General features: G+C 49.0%; 2 protein-coding genes across 3 annotated transcripts; one reads left to right on the top strand and one right to left on the bottom strand.

Annotated features, from left to right (window-relative positions):
* The first annotated feature begins 2,659 nt into the window (after positions 1–2,659).
* LOC118507851 (putative mediator of RNA polymerase II transcription subunit 12) lies at positions 2,660–7,211 on the top strand. Of its 2 annotated transcripts, XM_036046983.1 has the most exons (7): positions 2,660–3,152; positions 4,025–4,251; positions 4,388–4,562; positions 4,637–4,837; positions 4,922–5,323; positions 5,496–6,584; positions 6,662–7,211. In XM_036046983.1, exons 1-7 carry the CDS (start codon positions 3,132–3,134, stop codon positions 6,923–6,925), a joined length of 2,379 nt encoding a protein of 792 aa, XP_035902876.1. In that variant the 5' UTR covers positions 2,660–3,131; the 3' UTR covers positions 6,926–7,211. The 2 variants fall into 2 exon arrangements, with proteins under 2 accessions (XP_035902876.1, XP_035902875.1); XM_036046982.1 differs by lacking the exon at positions 2,660–3,152 and having other exon boundaries at positions 3,266–4,251.
* Positions 7,212–7,903: 692 nt separating this feature from the next.
* Positions 7,904–15,853, bottom strand: LOC118507850 (protein abnormal spindle). The gene is made up of 6 exons (XM_036046981.1): positions 15,607–15,853; positions 15,358–15,540; positions 13,677–15,287; positions 8,607–12,659; positions 8,419–8,538; positions 7,904–8,349 (listed from the first exon to the last, which is right to left on the bottom strand). The coding sequence occupies exons 1-6, from the start codon at positions 15,619–15,621 to the stop codon at positions 8,089–8,091; spliced, it is 6,243 nt and encodes a 2,080-aa protein (XP_035902874.1). The 5' UTR covers positions 15,622–15,853; the 3' UTR covers positions 7,904–8,088.
* Between the last annotated feature and the right edge of the window lie 717 nt (positions 15,854–16,570).

Raw genomic sequence — 16,570 nt, 5'->3', positions numbered from 1 at the left:
ATAAGTATGGTTCATGTTAAAATGGTCAGAATCAAGTCATATAATCTCAATGATGAATAATTGTTTATAAAAACAAACAGTTTTTCTTGTCCTAGCTAGCTATGGCCACGACTGGACCGGGTATTGAATTTTGTTTGAAACTTTGTCCCATTGTAATGACTCACTATTGAAGCTGTATAGAACATTCACTGTTGTCTCAGTAGTCACATTCGCCTCAGAGACCATCCCTTTACAATGACGAGCTGCAAGAGTTCACGAGCTCTACAAGATTGAGCCGGTCATGGCATGTAAAAGGCACTAGCAGTCCGTAAAGTACGTATCGAGGACTTCCGCAGCATGCGGTTTAAGCGCCTGGTAAGAAGGTAGTGCAAATAGGTCTAGCAAGCCATTATGTGACCGGCACGATCAAACTGCTCTTAGAGCTTCTTTTAGATCAGACGATCATCCGAAGAAATTTCCGAAGTATCGTGTACTAACCAGCATGATGTTTCAATCTAATATGTATTCGATGAAGAAAGATTGCTTTTTCAGTGAATGCTCTTCAGCTTCAGTAGCTTCATTCTTCTTCAGCTTTTGCCATCACCATCCAATGGGAAAATTTAAAAAACAAACCAAAGTAACGTAATTATAAACGGTTCATGCCCATCAATTACTGCCTAGACGACGCTATTGATTTAACCGTTAACCATTGGACAATACCCGCCCTCTCGTGCAACCCTCTCGTGCAACATTTCTCCCCCCGATTGTGCATTCTCGCCCAACCCCGACAATGCCCAGAAAACCAATGTCCAATGTAGCCCAGCACCTAAGTAGCCTCAGTAGAGCCGCAGCAGCACATTGTTTGTTTTATGCTACGGCCATCTGCACACCACCTCCTTCGCTGTTCCGCTCGTGCGGTCTAAAGCGCGCTCAGAAACAAGTCCACCTAGTCCGTCGAGACGGCACAAAATGGGAGGAGCGCACTCGATTGCACACGGTGCACATACATGCACCGCAACAACGGATCTGTCCGAAAGTGCAGCAAAAGAAAGTAAATCCTCCTCCGCCACCGCGCAGCATACACTGGCGGCACCCGGCGACGTCACCCCTTCGTGTGCACGGAAAGCCAAGCGTTTGCATATCGCCCCAGGATGGTCGGCGATTTGCACTGATCAGATCGCAGCACTGCACTGATATCGCGCGCAATGACGGCGCTACGCTTTCGACCACACCGGATCGGAAGGAAACTCCGCAACTACAATTCAATTCTTTCCCTGGCGGAAAGGGATTTTAGACTGCTGTGCATGCGACGTGGGGCTTTGGTGTGCTGTCCAGATCTGCTGCTGCTGCTGCGAGCGACGAAATCGAAAGTCAATGACTAATAGAAACAACGAGAGCGGGCAAAGTAAAATAAATAAATAGATTACACCCCAGCTCCCCACTGGGCGAGAGTGAACAACAAGCAGGAACACAAGGGCGGAGTGGACGCCCTTCATCCCCCCTGTCCTGTCGTATGCGGCGAAATCGGCACAAAAGGGCTCGCGAAAAGAAAATTGCCCGTTGGAGTGGTTGTCGGCTTTCCGTTGTTCGATTTGATTAACCACATTCCCCGGGACCACATTACATCGCAGGGCCGCAATTCCCGCTCGGACAGGCAAAAGACAGGCCCCAAGCGGCAAACGGAAGAGTCCCAACCATTAACCGCTCGCGCTCCATTCCCACGCACTCAACGCTCCACAACAAACAGCTAGGTCATGTTTGCAGCACGATCATGGAGCAGTGTAGTCAATTAATGGGAAAAGATTTTTCGGGTAACAAGACCGTACACCGTGGCCGTGTCCCGGGGGTTCTATGCTCGAAAGAACAGGGAAGGCTAGCAGTTAAGCAGCGCCAATGGGCCCTGTATGGCTGTTGTTTAGACTTAATTTGCCATCCTCTATTTGGTTTCACTGATTCCTTCACAGTTTTTGAAGCACAAAATATTGATCCCAACCAATTTACATTCTAGCGATCCGTTTAGTTGCTTCCGACGCGTAGCATAATTACCTTTCCTTCACTACTTGCTACTGATTGGCGTGGAGCATTCGCATTCGGCGTCCGTGCACCGTCCACCAGTACAGTTAGAATGCATCGTCTTGAGCGTCATAAACACCAGCGTCCCCTCGGAGTTGTCCGAGTCACAAACAAGTAGCGGTGTTTTGCCGCCACGAACAGGTTTAGCTGGCGTGGAGTGCAGCAATTTGTACAATCAGGTTCAGCACTGCTTACCCGAGCCAACTAACGGGCCAACCAGTCCAATGTCAGGGTCTTCTGCATGGATGGCGAGATCGTGTGCAGAATTTGTGTGCCAGAGCCAGGAGTAATCCATGCTCCCCCTTCGCATCGTTGCTGATTACATCCAAATCCCGAGTAGGCATTTCAAAAATGTAGCAACAAAATACCGCGCTCGGACATTCTTCACACCACTTCCAAAATCCTGGCATCAAGTCCTTCTGACATACCAGAGACTATCTAGCATTAGTATCAACGCCAAAGAGTTCCATCGACTAACTAACACCGTTGCCCCCTCTTTCGCGGATCCTGTACCAAGCGTACCCTCCGAGGTAATGGTCGGCAAAGACGGGGCAGCAACACACACGCTGGAAATGGTGTGGTGCGATGGGGGAGAAGAGGTGCGGTCTCGTTCGGTTTCGATGTGTAGTTTTCACTTGTGGCCGCACTCCGAACAGGTTGATCGAAATGGGTTTCGCGCAGTTACTGCTGGAACGTCGCGAAACGTGGATGCTTGTCCTGGTGTGGTGATAGTGCCTCATTTACTTCGTACCCGGATGCTCTGCGGTGGAAGCTACCGTCAGCTGCCATTGTGTCAAGGATAGATCGACGATTGTGAAGAACAGTGTGTGCGTGATCTTCGGTTGGAACGGCGTTAACGAAAATCGTTTCAAGCACGTGTGTCATTTCGTGATAAGTGCCTTTGTGGCAAGTGCGAGTGAAATTGCGAACGATCATTTCGCGGCTGTGTTGTGCTAGTACCAACCACCCCTCCCCCTCGCCCCTCCCCTCGAATCCGCCATTAAGCGAAGGAATCTTACTGACTTCAGATCCGGAGCCAGAGCATTGCTGTGGCGGGCCGAGCAACGGCCCTAGAGAAAATGGCCATTCAAATGGAACAAGTGAGTGCAACGGAAAAGTTATGATGCTTTGCTTGCGTTTCGCGAAACTGGCCTGGGACGCCCTCATAAAAGTGATTGGAATTTAACGCGGACGAGATGACGGAGAGGAGCCTCTTACATGACGTAGACTTTAGGAAATTTAGAAAAAATTTATATTTGTAAAGCTTGTGTTTGTAAAGATAAAAAAATTGACTGTGTACACAATATAGAGTCAATGTGAGCAAGCAAATGATTTACGAACAATACAATGTGGCCACATGAAAGTAACCAGTGCGATGCTTGAAACCGCTTTCCGTTACAGTCGGTCGGTCAAACTAATAATTACCTGCGTGTTTGGTCCTAGCCCGCAAAAGTCAGCCAACTGTGAAAGAGATTCGCACGACATTCATGTTGATGCTCCGAGATGTGGTTTTTGTATATATTTAAGCCACTATTTAGTCGAATCACTTAAGCAACGTTGTGTTGGAAAGTATTCAAATGAGCAAGAAAACTTAACACTAGTTCTAGGCTTCCAACATCTGTTTTTTCTTTTAAATGCAGAGTATTCAGATTGAAGACTCCAAAAGTAATATTCTGTGTCGAAACTGGCTGCGTAAGATCATTTTGATAAGGTGATCCCAACGCTGAAGATAATGTTGAACATTTTGCTAGAAGTTATCATTTTTTTAACTCATGGATGACGCCCTGGCCATATTGCTTTGTAGTTCGATCAATTAAGCTCCGGCTGGCACAATGAAAGTCTCTCTTGAACCATGTCATCCTATTCCTTATTACACATCGAAAGGTGTTGTCTAAGTAATGACTTCAATGCCGATTCTCTCCCTCCTAAACCACCTAAAGTATCAACGTTGCTGTTGCCAACTCAATTGCAGGTTCTTTTCCTAACGCTGCTTTCTCTGTACGCGACCGTAACCGTTGGCGATCATCATGCACCCCCGTTTAAGCCGCTGCTCCCTTCGTCCTACACCAAATCACCCCTCATGTATCCGAGCTTCGTGCCCAAGCATGGCGTCGGACTGAAACCCTACATGACGCAGTTCCGTGCAGGCACGCGTCTAGCACCAGTAGCGTTACGGCCAGCTCCATCAATGATTATGAGGTATGGTAACAGCTCTCCTATGCGTGTACAAAAAGTCTTTCAAAAGGCACTCCCCCACTCGTACCATCCTAAGAGAGAACTCAGGTTGTTAATCGCCATTTCTACCCTTATCACACTTCCGCGCACACCGTTGCAGTTTGAAAAGACCCATCAAATCCATTCTAAGCCACCCCTCGCTTATGAAGCAACCGCTACTGAAACGTCCCCCGCCATCGCTAGCATTTGCTGCGGCCAGCATTAAGCACCACAAATTCCACAGTTCACCACCAGGACCGAGCACGGGCGAGATTGTGTTCGAGAAGCTGAAACCGGTACGTTGAGGGGTGTGCAATGCAGGCAGCAGCCAACACAAACATCTTACTATCGGAGTGCTTTCCGTTTTTAGATCACCCCGAAGCTGACTTCTCACAAGGATGGAGCGATCCATACGATCCCCGCTCCGAACCTGGGACTCACGAAACCTCCGAAAGCTCCGAACCAGATACGAGTGACATCGTACGAGGATAGCAACAAGCTGGAGATTGAGGTGAAAGCAACCAAGCCAACGTTCACGCCAAAGCCCGCATTTTTGAACCTCAGTCCAACGGTAGGTGTTGGCCGGATGAGGAAAAGATTCTAGAAATTTAAATTCCCGTTGTTTGTTTTTCGTCGTCCAAACTTCCCATTTCAGCCCGCTCCGGTTGCTGGAGTCTACAGCCATCATGCAATCGGCAATCCGCATCAATATCAGGTGACTGAGGAACACTCGAACGACGTGACTATTGGAGATTTGTACTCGGGCAAGAAAACTTACTTCGCACCGGATCCGGACCCATCGTTGCCAAGCAAAACGCTTGTACCGACGTCCGATCCGCTTAGCCTACCGAGCAATGGGAAGTTTGCCCCAGCCAGCGTACTGGTGCAATCACCCGTAGGTCACTACCCGGTGCAACCGCAAACCAGCGCATCGGCCGTGATCCAGTACGTCAACGCGGTCCCGCAGGCCAGCTACGCCATACCGCTTGCCACCCAACCTCAGCTACAGCAGCACATTTTGCAGCAAACGGCCATGTTGCAGGAAATGCCTGTTTCGGTTAGTGTACATCCGTTGCGCTCTTGATACGATTGATCATCTGCTTGATCTGTAGGATCATCCCCATCACCACAATCATCGCCCTTTGTCTCACCAATAATATGTGCCACGTTCTAATACTTTACGTCCCCCCGTTTCCTCGCCTCCCGTTCCCTCGGGGTTCTAATTCCAGCTCTATAATCCCACCTATCTTGTGACCCAATCCAACAACCTCTTCAATACCCATCAACAGCAGGGGGCCGTCAATCTCTTCAAACCGGACACCAACTTCCTTGGCACGATGCAGAACCACCACCAGCAGCAGCAGCAGCACCAACAGCACCAACAGCAGCCACAACATCAGCAGGTTCATCATGTCCAAACACAAACGCAGACACCACCAGTCCCGACGACCGTACTGTTTAACTCGTACAACACGTACAAGCACAGCGAGCCGGCCGCCAGTACGGGACAGATCCTTTCCGCTACGCAGGACCAGCTGCACGAACTGCAGTCCGTTGTCAATCAAATTCAGCTGAATGACATACACAACCACCACTCGTCCGATATGCCAACGTACGCGCAACTCGTAGGGCACGAGCAACCGGCCATCCATCAGCAGCAGCTTCCCCAACTGAACCAGCTCGAACAACAGCTCCAACAGCAGCTGATCCAGCAACACCAGCAGGAAAAGGGTAACCCGCAGCGACCGATGAGCGATGCCGAGATTGCGAGCCTGCTCAACTACGGTATGATTAATCTGCACAACAATTTATCTCCGAGCGACTATTACCACTATCAGGTAGACCAACCGACGGCGGTACAGCCATCTGGACATCACACGTTCTACGAGCTGTCGGAACGCCAGAAGGAAAACGATCGCATACTGGCCCAGGCTCAGCAGGACCTGTATCACCACCAGCAACAGCAGCAGCAGTACCAGCAGCAACAGCAACATCAGTACCAGCAGCAGCTACAGCATCAGCAGGAGCAAAACAACAATGTACAACAGCATCCGTTGCCCCAGCAGTACCAGCTGGACAGCCATTCCGACTATTTGCAGGCGTACCAGGAGCATCAGCTGGCCGTTTCCAACATTCTAGGCCTGCAGGACAAACAATCGTCGGCTGGAGGTGCTGTACAGCAACAGCAGCAGCAGCAGCAGCAGCAACAGCAGTACCACCTGAATCATGCAGCCATCGGAAGCACGATCGAGCCGCAAGCGACCCAGAGCCCGCTAAGGATATACGTACCAGATGGAGAGCACGAATACTCCAACAATGTGTGTATAGCTGCACTAGCGTCTTCCTTATACACTCAACTACGTATGCATGTTCTAATGAGACACTTGCTTTTCAGATAAACGCACAAAAACGAATGGATGAGATCGATTTTGAGTACGGCGATGCGGACCAGGGCCCCGATCAGGATACGCAGGAGGATAGCACCGCCGCGACAAATGCCCATGCGCGGAACGCTGAGCCTATCACGCCATCCTCGGCCGATGGCAACACCGATGACAACACCACCAACGCTTACTACGATGAACGGACAGCGGATGATGGCAGCGAGGATGAGAATGCGTACTACAACAAGAATCTAAACAACCACCGGCTCGACTGAGGATCGATCCATCGCGATGCCGCGATGCGCAGCAAGCCAGTCTATTATAATTAAACGTGACTTCCCGTAGTAAAGCAAATCGTGCGTGTGAAAGCCGTGATTGCACTGTACAGCTGGTTGTTGATCAGATCATGGCGAGAATGTTAGGTAGGTACGGGTACCAGCACAAAACTGTACGCCTTTAGTATGTAGCGTCGTGTAGCAAGCAACACATTATTTATTTCATTTCCAAATAAAGAAGAGTAATCATGAAAACGGGAGCAAAGAAGGGGGAATCCAGCAGAAGAGGAAAAAAAAGGTAAGTAATTTTCAGTTTTAAAACATTCAATTCATGGGACCTGTGTACGAATAATCCCAACGAATGAGCCTGTTTATCGGAAGTCACCGACTACAAGAACATAACAGAATGAATCGAACAGGCCATCCTCGATTTTTTAGCCACAATGGGGGCTCAGTTCACGGTGACCTGCTGTCGTAATAGGTACAGGGTCATCTGGACAATTAGCTACCAGATGGACCCGCCCTATTTGATGCATTATGAAAAGATACAACCGGTACAAGAATGTCTAGGCACAGCAGACACCGACGAATAGAAAAGGTAACCGAAATGAGAAAATAAAGGTATACAGCACTTGTCATATTCGTAGCAGAGATTGTAGGACACTATCAAAGAGGATTACGACACGAAAACTCGTCCTTTCCTTTTAAGGCTCTGCTTTGTACTGAGCAATGAACGAGTCAAAAATCAAATTGTTGCTGATACTAGCAACGGCCAACGAATACTGACTTATACACAGGGGATTGTACCGTTGAAGTCGTTCAAAACTTCACCAATTCGCCAGAAGGATCGACATAAGGGAATGCCCGTCGAAGGCGCCAAATCTGTTTAAAAAGGTATTCTATTATTATAAAAACGTCTTAACATGTCATCGATGTCCTCTAATCTCTAATCAAAACGATGCTTCCATTGTTAATCAATCAAGTTGTGAATTAGCCAGCACCACAAACAAGCTGTCTGGGTTAAGCATGTATTATGAACGTTCTAATGCTTCCTAACAAAAACACATGTTGTAAAACAAATGTAACAGTCACGCACAAAAACATGAATAATTTATCCCTTGCCACGTTATGTTGTAAAATATGTTTAAAAAAAATACGATTGTTTAGGAAAGATCCACTTCCAGCTTCTGCAGCACCCGTTCAAACCCAAAGACAGACGAGTAGAAAACGTACGGTTTGGTGCGGTTAACGCCATAGTCCGGTTCCAGGGCGGGTACTGTTCGCATTAGCTGCGGGTTCGGCGCGACCAGACAACCTACCGGACGCTGCACGTTCTTGCGCATCTTTTCCTTTCGCTGTACCAACTTTTTCGTTTCGCGCAACATGTATATGGCGTCCTTCGAAATCATGTAACGACGTATGGCCTGCAAGAAAACACAGCATGTGTATTAACAACAAGCACTATGAGAAGCAAATGTATTTAAATGGCTTACATGTTTCTTCTTGTTATCGTGCGCCAATACCCACAACAGTGTGCAAAGTGTGCTAAATATGCCGCAGTCTTTGTCACACCAGCGTAACAACATCTGTGACACCGTTACGAGACCATCCTCCTGTGAAAGCGCATTAGTAAGGACTCACATTTAGCACCGGCAAAGTCACATTCCTACTTTCAACATACCTGAAAAGCTTGTTCCTTGGTGCCATGGAATCGTGCCAAGTTTAGGATGATGCGGGCACATATCTCAATCAGTATCTTATCCACCTCCGACCGAATAGCTTGCGCCATGGTGTTGTAGCAAAATACGGACAGAAAGACGGCATCATCTACAAGCAGATGCGGCACTAGTCGGGACATGCGTTCCAAGCGCTGCAGGATGCCAATCGCTTCGGACGAACTGAAGCGGGTTTGCAGGAAACGCATGCACAGCCGACTTATGTTGCTGAGCCTGTTCGTGGGATCACGCTTCGCTTCCCGGCGGCTCACCACCATCTGCTGAGCGATGGTACGCATCTTCGTCGTCTGGTGCCGCTTTCGACAGTACGCACCACGCCACCACGCCTGTATCCGAAGCGCTGCTTTCTCCTGCCGTTTCTTTTCCAAGTACTCCGGCGTTAGTTTCGCCCGGAACGCATCACGGGCAAGCATTCCACGTGCGCGTGCCTGCAAACCGTACACTGTGCGACAAATTTGTACGAACCGGTGCCGCTCGTGACGGGTTTGCAGCTTATCGCGGTACCGTCTCTGTACAACGATGACGGCGCTACGATAAATTCGATAGTTCGTCTCGTCGATCAGTCGTTTCCGGTAGGCACGATAGTGAATCTGAATGGTCCTGGCAGCGTGCAGTGTTCGCTGGTACGTTTTGCGCGTTCGGTGTCCTCGGAACCAGCGCTGCACGCTAACCGCTGCCTGCTGCTTGCGTTCATAATCGGCAACGGCCTGGCGCATTAGCAACTTGCCACGGAACCGTCGCTGAACAGCTATTACTGATTCTCGTAGCCGCAGGAAGGCTGCCCGATCATGCTTCATCTTTCTGTACCCTCGGTAAAACTCCTGCACCACTATCGAGGCACTTTTCAGATTCAAAAATCGGCCGCGCCATCTTTCCATTGCACGCTGGGCGCGATATTTACGCTGTATCAGCACGACCGCTGCACGGACGTGTTGGTAGTGATGCAACGTTTCTTGCATTGCTTTCTGGGCACGGTATCGTCGCTGCACAATGATAGTGGCGGTTTTAAGCCGTAAAAAGTCAGATCGCTGCTGTCTCATTGCCAGCGTTGCAGCCCACCTGTGCGAGAGCACAATGGCACTTTGCTTAAGGGCCGCATATCGGGTACGCTGCACCATACCACGGAAACGGCACTGTATCGTGATGGCTGCCTGGCGAAGACGAAGATATTGATGGCGCTCTCGTTTCATTTCCAAAGACGCCCGTATGCGTTGCTGAATAGTGGTGACCGCCCGGCGACGGTGCTCCAGCTCCTGACGGACCGACCGACCGCTTACTAGGGCACGATATCGTCGTTGCAGAACTGTGGCCGCCTCGCGATATCGCAAATAATTGTATCTTATTTTTCGTTTTAACAGAATACCTCGCCACGAGCGCTGTAAAGCGATGGCGGCATCGCGATGTGCGCAATACTGATCACGCGCTCGTCGCATTTCTATTGTGGCGCGCCATTTGCGCTGAATGTGGATGACTGCACTGCGCCGCGATTCATAACTCTGTCTCGCTGCTCTACCGGCAAGGATGGCACGGTATCGCGACTGCACGTTGATGCTGCATCGGCGAAGCGTTACAAAATGATCCCTTTCTTGCCGCATCTGTATCGTGGCACGATAATGTCGCTGAATAGTGATGATCGCCGCACGAACCTTGGCGTAGCTTGTGCGAGCCGCACGCATGCTCAATTGCGCTCGGAATCGGCTCTGAAGGCAAAGAGTGGCCACTCGCAAAGCGTTATATCGTTGACGGTGTTCCAGCATCACTTTATTGGCACGGTAGCGCCGTTGCAACGTTAGAGTTGCGGTTCGTAACGTTTGGAAACGTTCTACCGCCAGCTTCATCGCTTTCCGTGCTCGAAAATGTCGCTGTACACTGATGACCGCTTGACGGACGCTGATGTAGCTCATTCTTTCCTTTCGCATCGCTATCGTAGCACGCCAACGATGCTGCACGTGCGAGATCAGCTGCCGTGTACGATCGTACGCGCGTACATCGTGCCGCATCTGCATCCAGCCACGATAATGGCGCTGAAGCTTTAAGGCACTAGCACGCATCAACAAGAATCGGTCGCTCAGTCGCCGCGTCTCCAAACACTCACGCCAACGACGCTGAATAAGGATAGTAGCCGAACGGACTCGCTGATACTCTCTGCGAGCGATGCGCATGCGATGATAAGCCTGTATCTTTGCTGCCGATCGATGTTGTAACCATTTCCTTCGTATGAACACTAGCATACCGTTAACGATCGCTTGAAGCCGTCGATGGATTACGTACGATTTGATGCTACGCTGAATTATTGTAGCCTGCAGATGGCGATGCTTCGCTTCGGTCCGAATCCTGCCGATCACGGTTGCTGCCACGAGCAGCTTCATGCCAAGTGCGTACCGCCGGTACGACGTCTGCAAAATGATGGCCGATTTCTTGCACAGCAAGTAACGTTCGCGGGCAGACCGCATTTCTCTCACCGAGCGCCACCACTGCTGTATGCGTACGATTGCAGCAAACCTTCGGGCGGCCAGTTTCTGCGCCAGATAGCGTCGGGTGAACTGTTGGATCGTTACAATCGCTCGCAGCTTCTGGTAACGATAGGCTTCATACCACACGCGCACACAGTATCCACGGATCACTGCCTGAATTTTGCGGGCGGCAGTTTCCCTTCTCAGCCGTCGCCTCTCCTCGATGCGACGTCCGATCGCTACCTTTAGCCAGTTCATGCGCCACCAACGCTGCAAAGTGATTGCGGCTGCATTGAACTTCGGTGCCCGGAACTTGTACACGATCTGCCACAGCAGTGACATCGTCTGTTCGCGGTGTCCGTCGCAGATGTCCTTGGCGGTGACATTGCCCGCAATCTCATATTCGGCCTGTTCGAGTGCTCCGAGCGCTAGGTTAATGTTGTGTATTTTTTGCAGTCGCGATATTGGCGGCACACGCAAGCTGGCGGACAAATCCTCCCGCAGCAGAATGATCTCCATCACGCGCGTCAGCCGCACGCCGTCCCGCAGATCTACGGCCAGATTCTCGAACGCGTAATTGTACTCGTCCAGAAACGATTGCTTGTGCGACAATGTGTAGCCTACTCGCTTCAGGTGCTTTGTAATGTCACCGATTCCGGCCACCATCATGGAGGAAAACCGCACCAGAATCTCCTTCGTCTCTTTGTACGGCGCGTTACGCACGAACAGGCAAGGGTTGTGCTTGATCAGCTTGCGCCGTTTGGCCGTGTCGAGGAAGAACAGTAAAAACAGGACCATGCGTAGTGTAAACTTCCGCATATGCTCCGCGTAAGCCTTCGAAAGATTGTAGGCCTTGGAGTGGCGCGCCTCCAGATACCGGTCGCGGAACAATCGATGAATGATGAACGTGCTCAGACCGACAATGTCTCGGTTGGATTGCAGTTCGATCTGCTCGCCGAAAACCACCTCCAGCCCGAGCCGCAGCCATAGAGGGTTGAAGCACAGCAGCAGCTCTAGAATGGATCGCTGCAGCGTTAGATCCAGATGCAGGCATCGGTCGGTACGTAGCGCGAGCAGTTGCTTCTCTATCTGTGCCGCCACCTTGCACAGCGGAATCGCTATCTCTTCACTCGTGTACAGTGCGATTCCGGCACTCCGTAAGCTGTTCAGTCGGTTTTTGTAATAATTGGACGAAATCAGCTCCTTGGTGGGTGCGAGCGTAAGATCTTTCGATTTCACCTCGTCGAACAGCTTGCCCACGTCCAGCGGTTTGTTGGGCTCGGTGTCCAAATCGGCCGGTATGCTGACCAGTGCGTTGAGCCACTTCTTCATCTGCCGCTCGTACTGCGCAAACGCATGTTCGTCTAGATACATGGTGACGGTAAGGAAAGGATTGCATGTCGTTGTCGCCGCAAACGGGTCTGGATTGATGAGCGTCTTGAGGTGACGATCCGAGTCGTACAGAAACACGCGTTTTTCTGCACTTTTCAACGCCTGGCTAGTAGGCATGGCGGGTCTTTTGAGGTTTAGACTTCGCGAAGAGGACTGTAAAGATTGGATGGAATATACATTCGATTTAGAAGTGATAAATAAATCTCATTTTGAATTCTTTTGAAGCTAATATCGACGGTAAGATTGAGACTGCGTTAGTCTTACATCGCCTTAATGGTGTTAGGAGTAAGTTGGTTATCAAACTTGATGCCTTAACTGAATCACTTTAAAATTGAATGCCTCAAGTTGATTAAAAGCCTCGGACTTGGATTTACGAACAATATTCTTAAAGGTGACATAGATGAGGCTTCCTACCGCTACCAAAGTGTTTGAAATCAGTGTTCATGTCCTCACGTACATGCTTTTGTTCCGCTGCGTTACATATCTACCAATATTGGTCTATTCATCTCAGACTGTATGTAATAAATGGAGTCTATCTTCACGCGGATGGATTTGTCAGCAGGATTAACGACTGCTGACTCACTAAATACATATCACTTTAAAATATTCGTCGTCGTCGAACGTCGTTTGCTTGGCACTTTAGAATTTAACTCTGGTGCTTGCAAAAGTCAGGTAATATACCGTCGACATGTCCACAACAGACTTCTCTGAACAAAATCGCATTAATAGAGACACAAAGGATGTTGACCCCATTGCCATCGATGGGTAAGTTCGATTCAACGTATAGTTCAATTCAATTCAATGAATTTTGAGAACATCTGAACGTATTGCAAAAAATGTTATAAAACCGTTCAATTAAATCATAAGTTTATCATAATTTTGAGACGATTTTTTCTACATATACGCAAGTAAAGAGGGCAGTCGTACTAAATCAATTAGAAAAGAATTGTTGGTATTCAAAATTCCTGCTCCCCTCTAGCTCGCGGGCAAAGAGTAATAAGTTAAATAGCTGCAGTCCAAATATCAATTGCAAGCACTTCAGTACTCAAGAATACTAATTTGATACAAACGAAAATAAAAAGCCGTTTGTGATCGTTCAATTGCACGTATATACCTTAAACAGAACAGAATATGAAATAATAAGTAATCTAAAATGCTTTTTGCACTCACCAGCGTTATACCACGACCCTGCGCGTTCGGTTTGTACCCGATAGGTTTGCGGAACGTATGACTAACGGACGCTTCCTCCATCTTCGGTAGGTGCTGAGCTGGGGCAGCAATCGTGCTCTCGCTGCTCGTCAGACGACATTGACGCTTTGGTGGAGAAATTACATGCCCGAATCCTTCGGACTTTTCCTCCCTTCCATCGCCAACCGATTCAATGCCGCGTTTGCAGCCACTTGACGTTTGAACCATCTCATCACTGAACCGGCCAACTTCGTGCAAATTGAAGCGACTCGACTGGGCGCGAATTTCATGCTCCTTGAAGAGCTTGTCCGCCTCATCCTCATCCCTCAGACCGTTGCTCTTGTTACTCATACTGCTCTCGTCCAGCAGATTTGGTAGCGAGCAGCGTGACGCATTGTCCTTTGCAACGGTAGATATATTCGTGATGAGGTTTTCGGCCGACCCGAAACGTAAGCATTCTTCCGCCGTTGATACGATAAACGTTTTTTGGTTGGGAAGCGTAGACAACAGCTCCGCTACATCCGTAACGGATCCGTCACGACAGTCCGGGCGACGTTCGAACGTGACACCAAGTTCGGGCACATTTTCTTCCGCTATGCTCGACAGATGCGGATTTGAATCGTGAGCCACCGTGTGCGTTTTGTTAATGCCCACGTCATCCCCTTCGGTTGCTACCACTAGCCCGCCTGATGCGCCGTTGACTCGTTCGTGCTCTTGGTCCTTGGCAGGTGGCGGAGGTTGCGGTTCTGGTGAGAATGTTAAATGCCGTGGAAGATTATCGCTCGCGTGTAGTTCAGTGTCACTGCCCACCACCATTGTGGGACTCTCGATAAAAGGTTTTAAAAACGTCTTGTCAATGACGATTGGTTTAGTCACGGTGGAAAAGCAACTTGGATCAAATTTTGCTTTCTGTTCAGAAGGAACTTCCCGATTCTTGCGCACGGAAATGTCCATCATTCTCCGGCGTGCTATCTCTTTGTAAGATTCCGGGGTCGGTAAGTTCTCTATGTGCGTGAAATAGCTGTTCGTCCCAGATACCGGTGTTAAGTGAGGTTTTACATGCTGCGGACTAGTCGGATTTATGTTTTCCTTGTCAGTTTTGCTTCTGTCCGCAGTCATCGGTACGGTTGCACCGTAATTGTCCAATGGGTCGATGCTGTTTTCCGCATTGCTCGACCCAAGCATCGTCGTCGTCACCTTCGATGCGATGCCACCCATGTTGCTATTTACCGCAATCGTAGGCACAGACCAACCTTGTTTCCCAGGCGAAGACTTGTTCTTCTTGGGCAGAACGTTGCGCTTCAACCGCACCTTCGGTGGGGAGGGAGATTTTAGCTTCAATTTCTTCGGAACGGCAAACGATTTTGCAACAGGCTTTCGGCTGGCCGGCTTTAACTCAACCGCTTTCAGTATAATCTGCACGTCCTTCCTGTTGCCAATGTTATCGGCCAACACGATCACTTCTTTTCCCACAATCTGTTGCGTCGGACTCCAAACCAATTCCAACGTTTGCTCTGCGCCTGCCTCTACATTGGCCTCGAGCCACTCGAAACTCAGTCCGCTCTCGGGATGCGGAAGTCTGGATAGTTGTACCTGTTGACACGAATTATTTACCCATGTGTAATGGTGCCGAATGAAAAGCCATACGGTGACGCTTAATTACCTGTACCGAAGTTCTGTTTGTGTTTTGCACGATAAGGAAGCGGCGAGCGCTTTTTCCCACAGGTACGCCGTCAAACACTACGGTAGCTTTCGGAGTGAATGGACCCAACAGAACCAATGTTGGTTCACGAGATTCTTGTGTTCTTTTTACTACAACAGCTTGGCGGGGTGGCGTACAAGTTACCTGTGGATATACACAAAACTTTAGGCCCAACGCTTCTTCTCACATAATCATACGCCCGGAGGTCACCTCAAACGCGCTCATCTTTCTTCATGGCTTCAGCACCAAGCCAAGCCAAATAGAAACGATTGCTAAATGCACCGCACAATAGCACTTTGGTCTGTGGAATAACAATTGGCTGTGATGGATGTTGAAGCTACGAACAAAACTCGCTATTCACTGTATTTCTAGCTCTTGCTTGCTTGATTTAGCTTGCCATCTGACCGTTGGTTGCTGGAAAAAACGTTACCATTTTCTAAAAATCCCGATGCTTCCCGAACTACACCGAAGATTACCGATCGTGCTGTGGTGCTGTCAGCAGCTGTCAAAGCGAGTGTTCGAGAATTTGAAAATTCGAACATGTGCAACAGTTTTCGAACATGAAAGTCAAACTCGCTGTGGTAATGAGCTGGGGGCATTTCAATTAATTTGGAATATGCATAACGATCAACGAGACACTTTTACGATTCATCAAGTTTTCGGCCACACAACCCTTACAGCTAAATTCATTTCGGAAACCATCGTATAACACAACGCTCACCGAGGACAATGCCGCACGACGTTGGCACTGCCCACAACAGTCTTTCTGATACTTCGCTGTGGCTTTTCAAAATCACACGCGCTTTCTCAGCTGCTCTTCTCAGTGCATAACCGGTAGAGCATCGCACGCCGTATCGAATTTTACACTCAGACACGCATTACATTACATTATCGATGTGGAAATGACTGATTTATTGTTCGTTCCATTTAAAAACATACACAAAATGGCATTAGCCGCCATGGATCATCCACCAACACGCCAACCATTCGCATTACTAGCTACCGTCGAGTTTTATATACGCCTAATCATATCTACAAACTACTGGAGACCGTGACTATCGCGAGTCCCGACTCAAGGGAAGATTTAGAGTGATCAAAGGGAACACGTACCAAGTTTCCCTGCGAACGATGCTGATATGAGACGAATGAAACTTTATCGAACAATATGTAACAC

This window comes from Anopheles stephensi, chromosome 2 (assembly GCF_013141755.1).
Source record: "Anopheles stephensi strain Indian chromosome 2, UCI_ANSTEP_V1.0, whole genome shotgun sequence".
NCBI lineage: Eukaryota > Metazoa > Arthropoda > Insecta > Diptera > Culicidae > Anopheles > Anopheles stephensi.
This window is presented reverse-complemented; position numbering and strand designations above follow the sequence as displayed.

What these genes read in the sequence shown, in the direction of transcription:
- LOC118507851 (XM_036046982.1), top strand. Translation starts at nt 3,905, where the DNA reads ATGTCATCCTATTCCTTATTACACATCGAAAGGTGTTGTCTAAGTAAT. An exon ending in GCTCCATCAATGATTATGAG is followed by an intron (nt 4,252 to 4,387) that starts GTATGGTAACAG and finishes ACACCGTTGCAG; the next exon opens with TTTGAAAAGACCCATCAAAT. An exon ending in AGCACGAATACTCCAACAAT is followed by an intron (nt 6,585 to 6,661) that starts GTGTGTATAGCT and finishes CTTGCTTTTCAG; the next exon opens with ATAAACGCACAAAAACGAAT.
- LOC118507850 (XM_036046981.1), bottom strand. An exon ending in CAAACAGAACTTCGGTACAG is followed by an intron (nt 15,288 to 15,357) that starts GTAATTAAGCGT and finishes TCGTGTCAACAG; the next exon opens with GTACAACTATCCAGACTTCC. An exon ending in ACGATAACAAGAAGAAACAT is followed by an intron (nt 8,350 to 8,418) that starts GTAAGCCATTTA and finishes GTTTTCTTGCAG; the next exon opens with GCCATACGTCGTTACATGAT.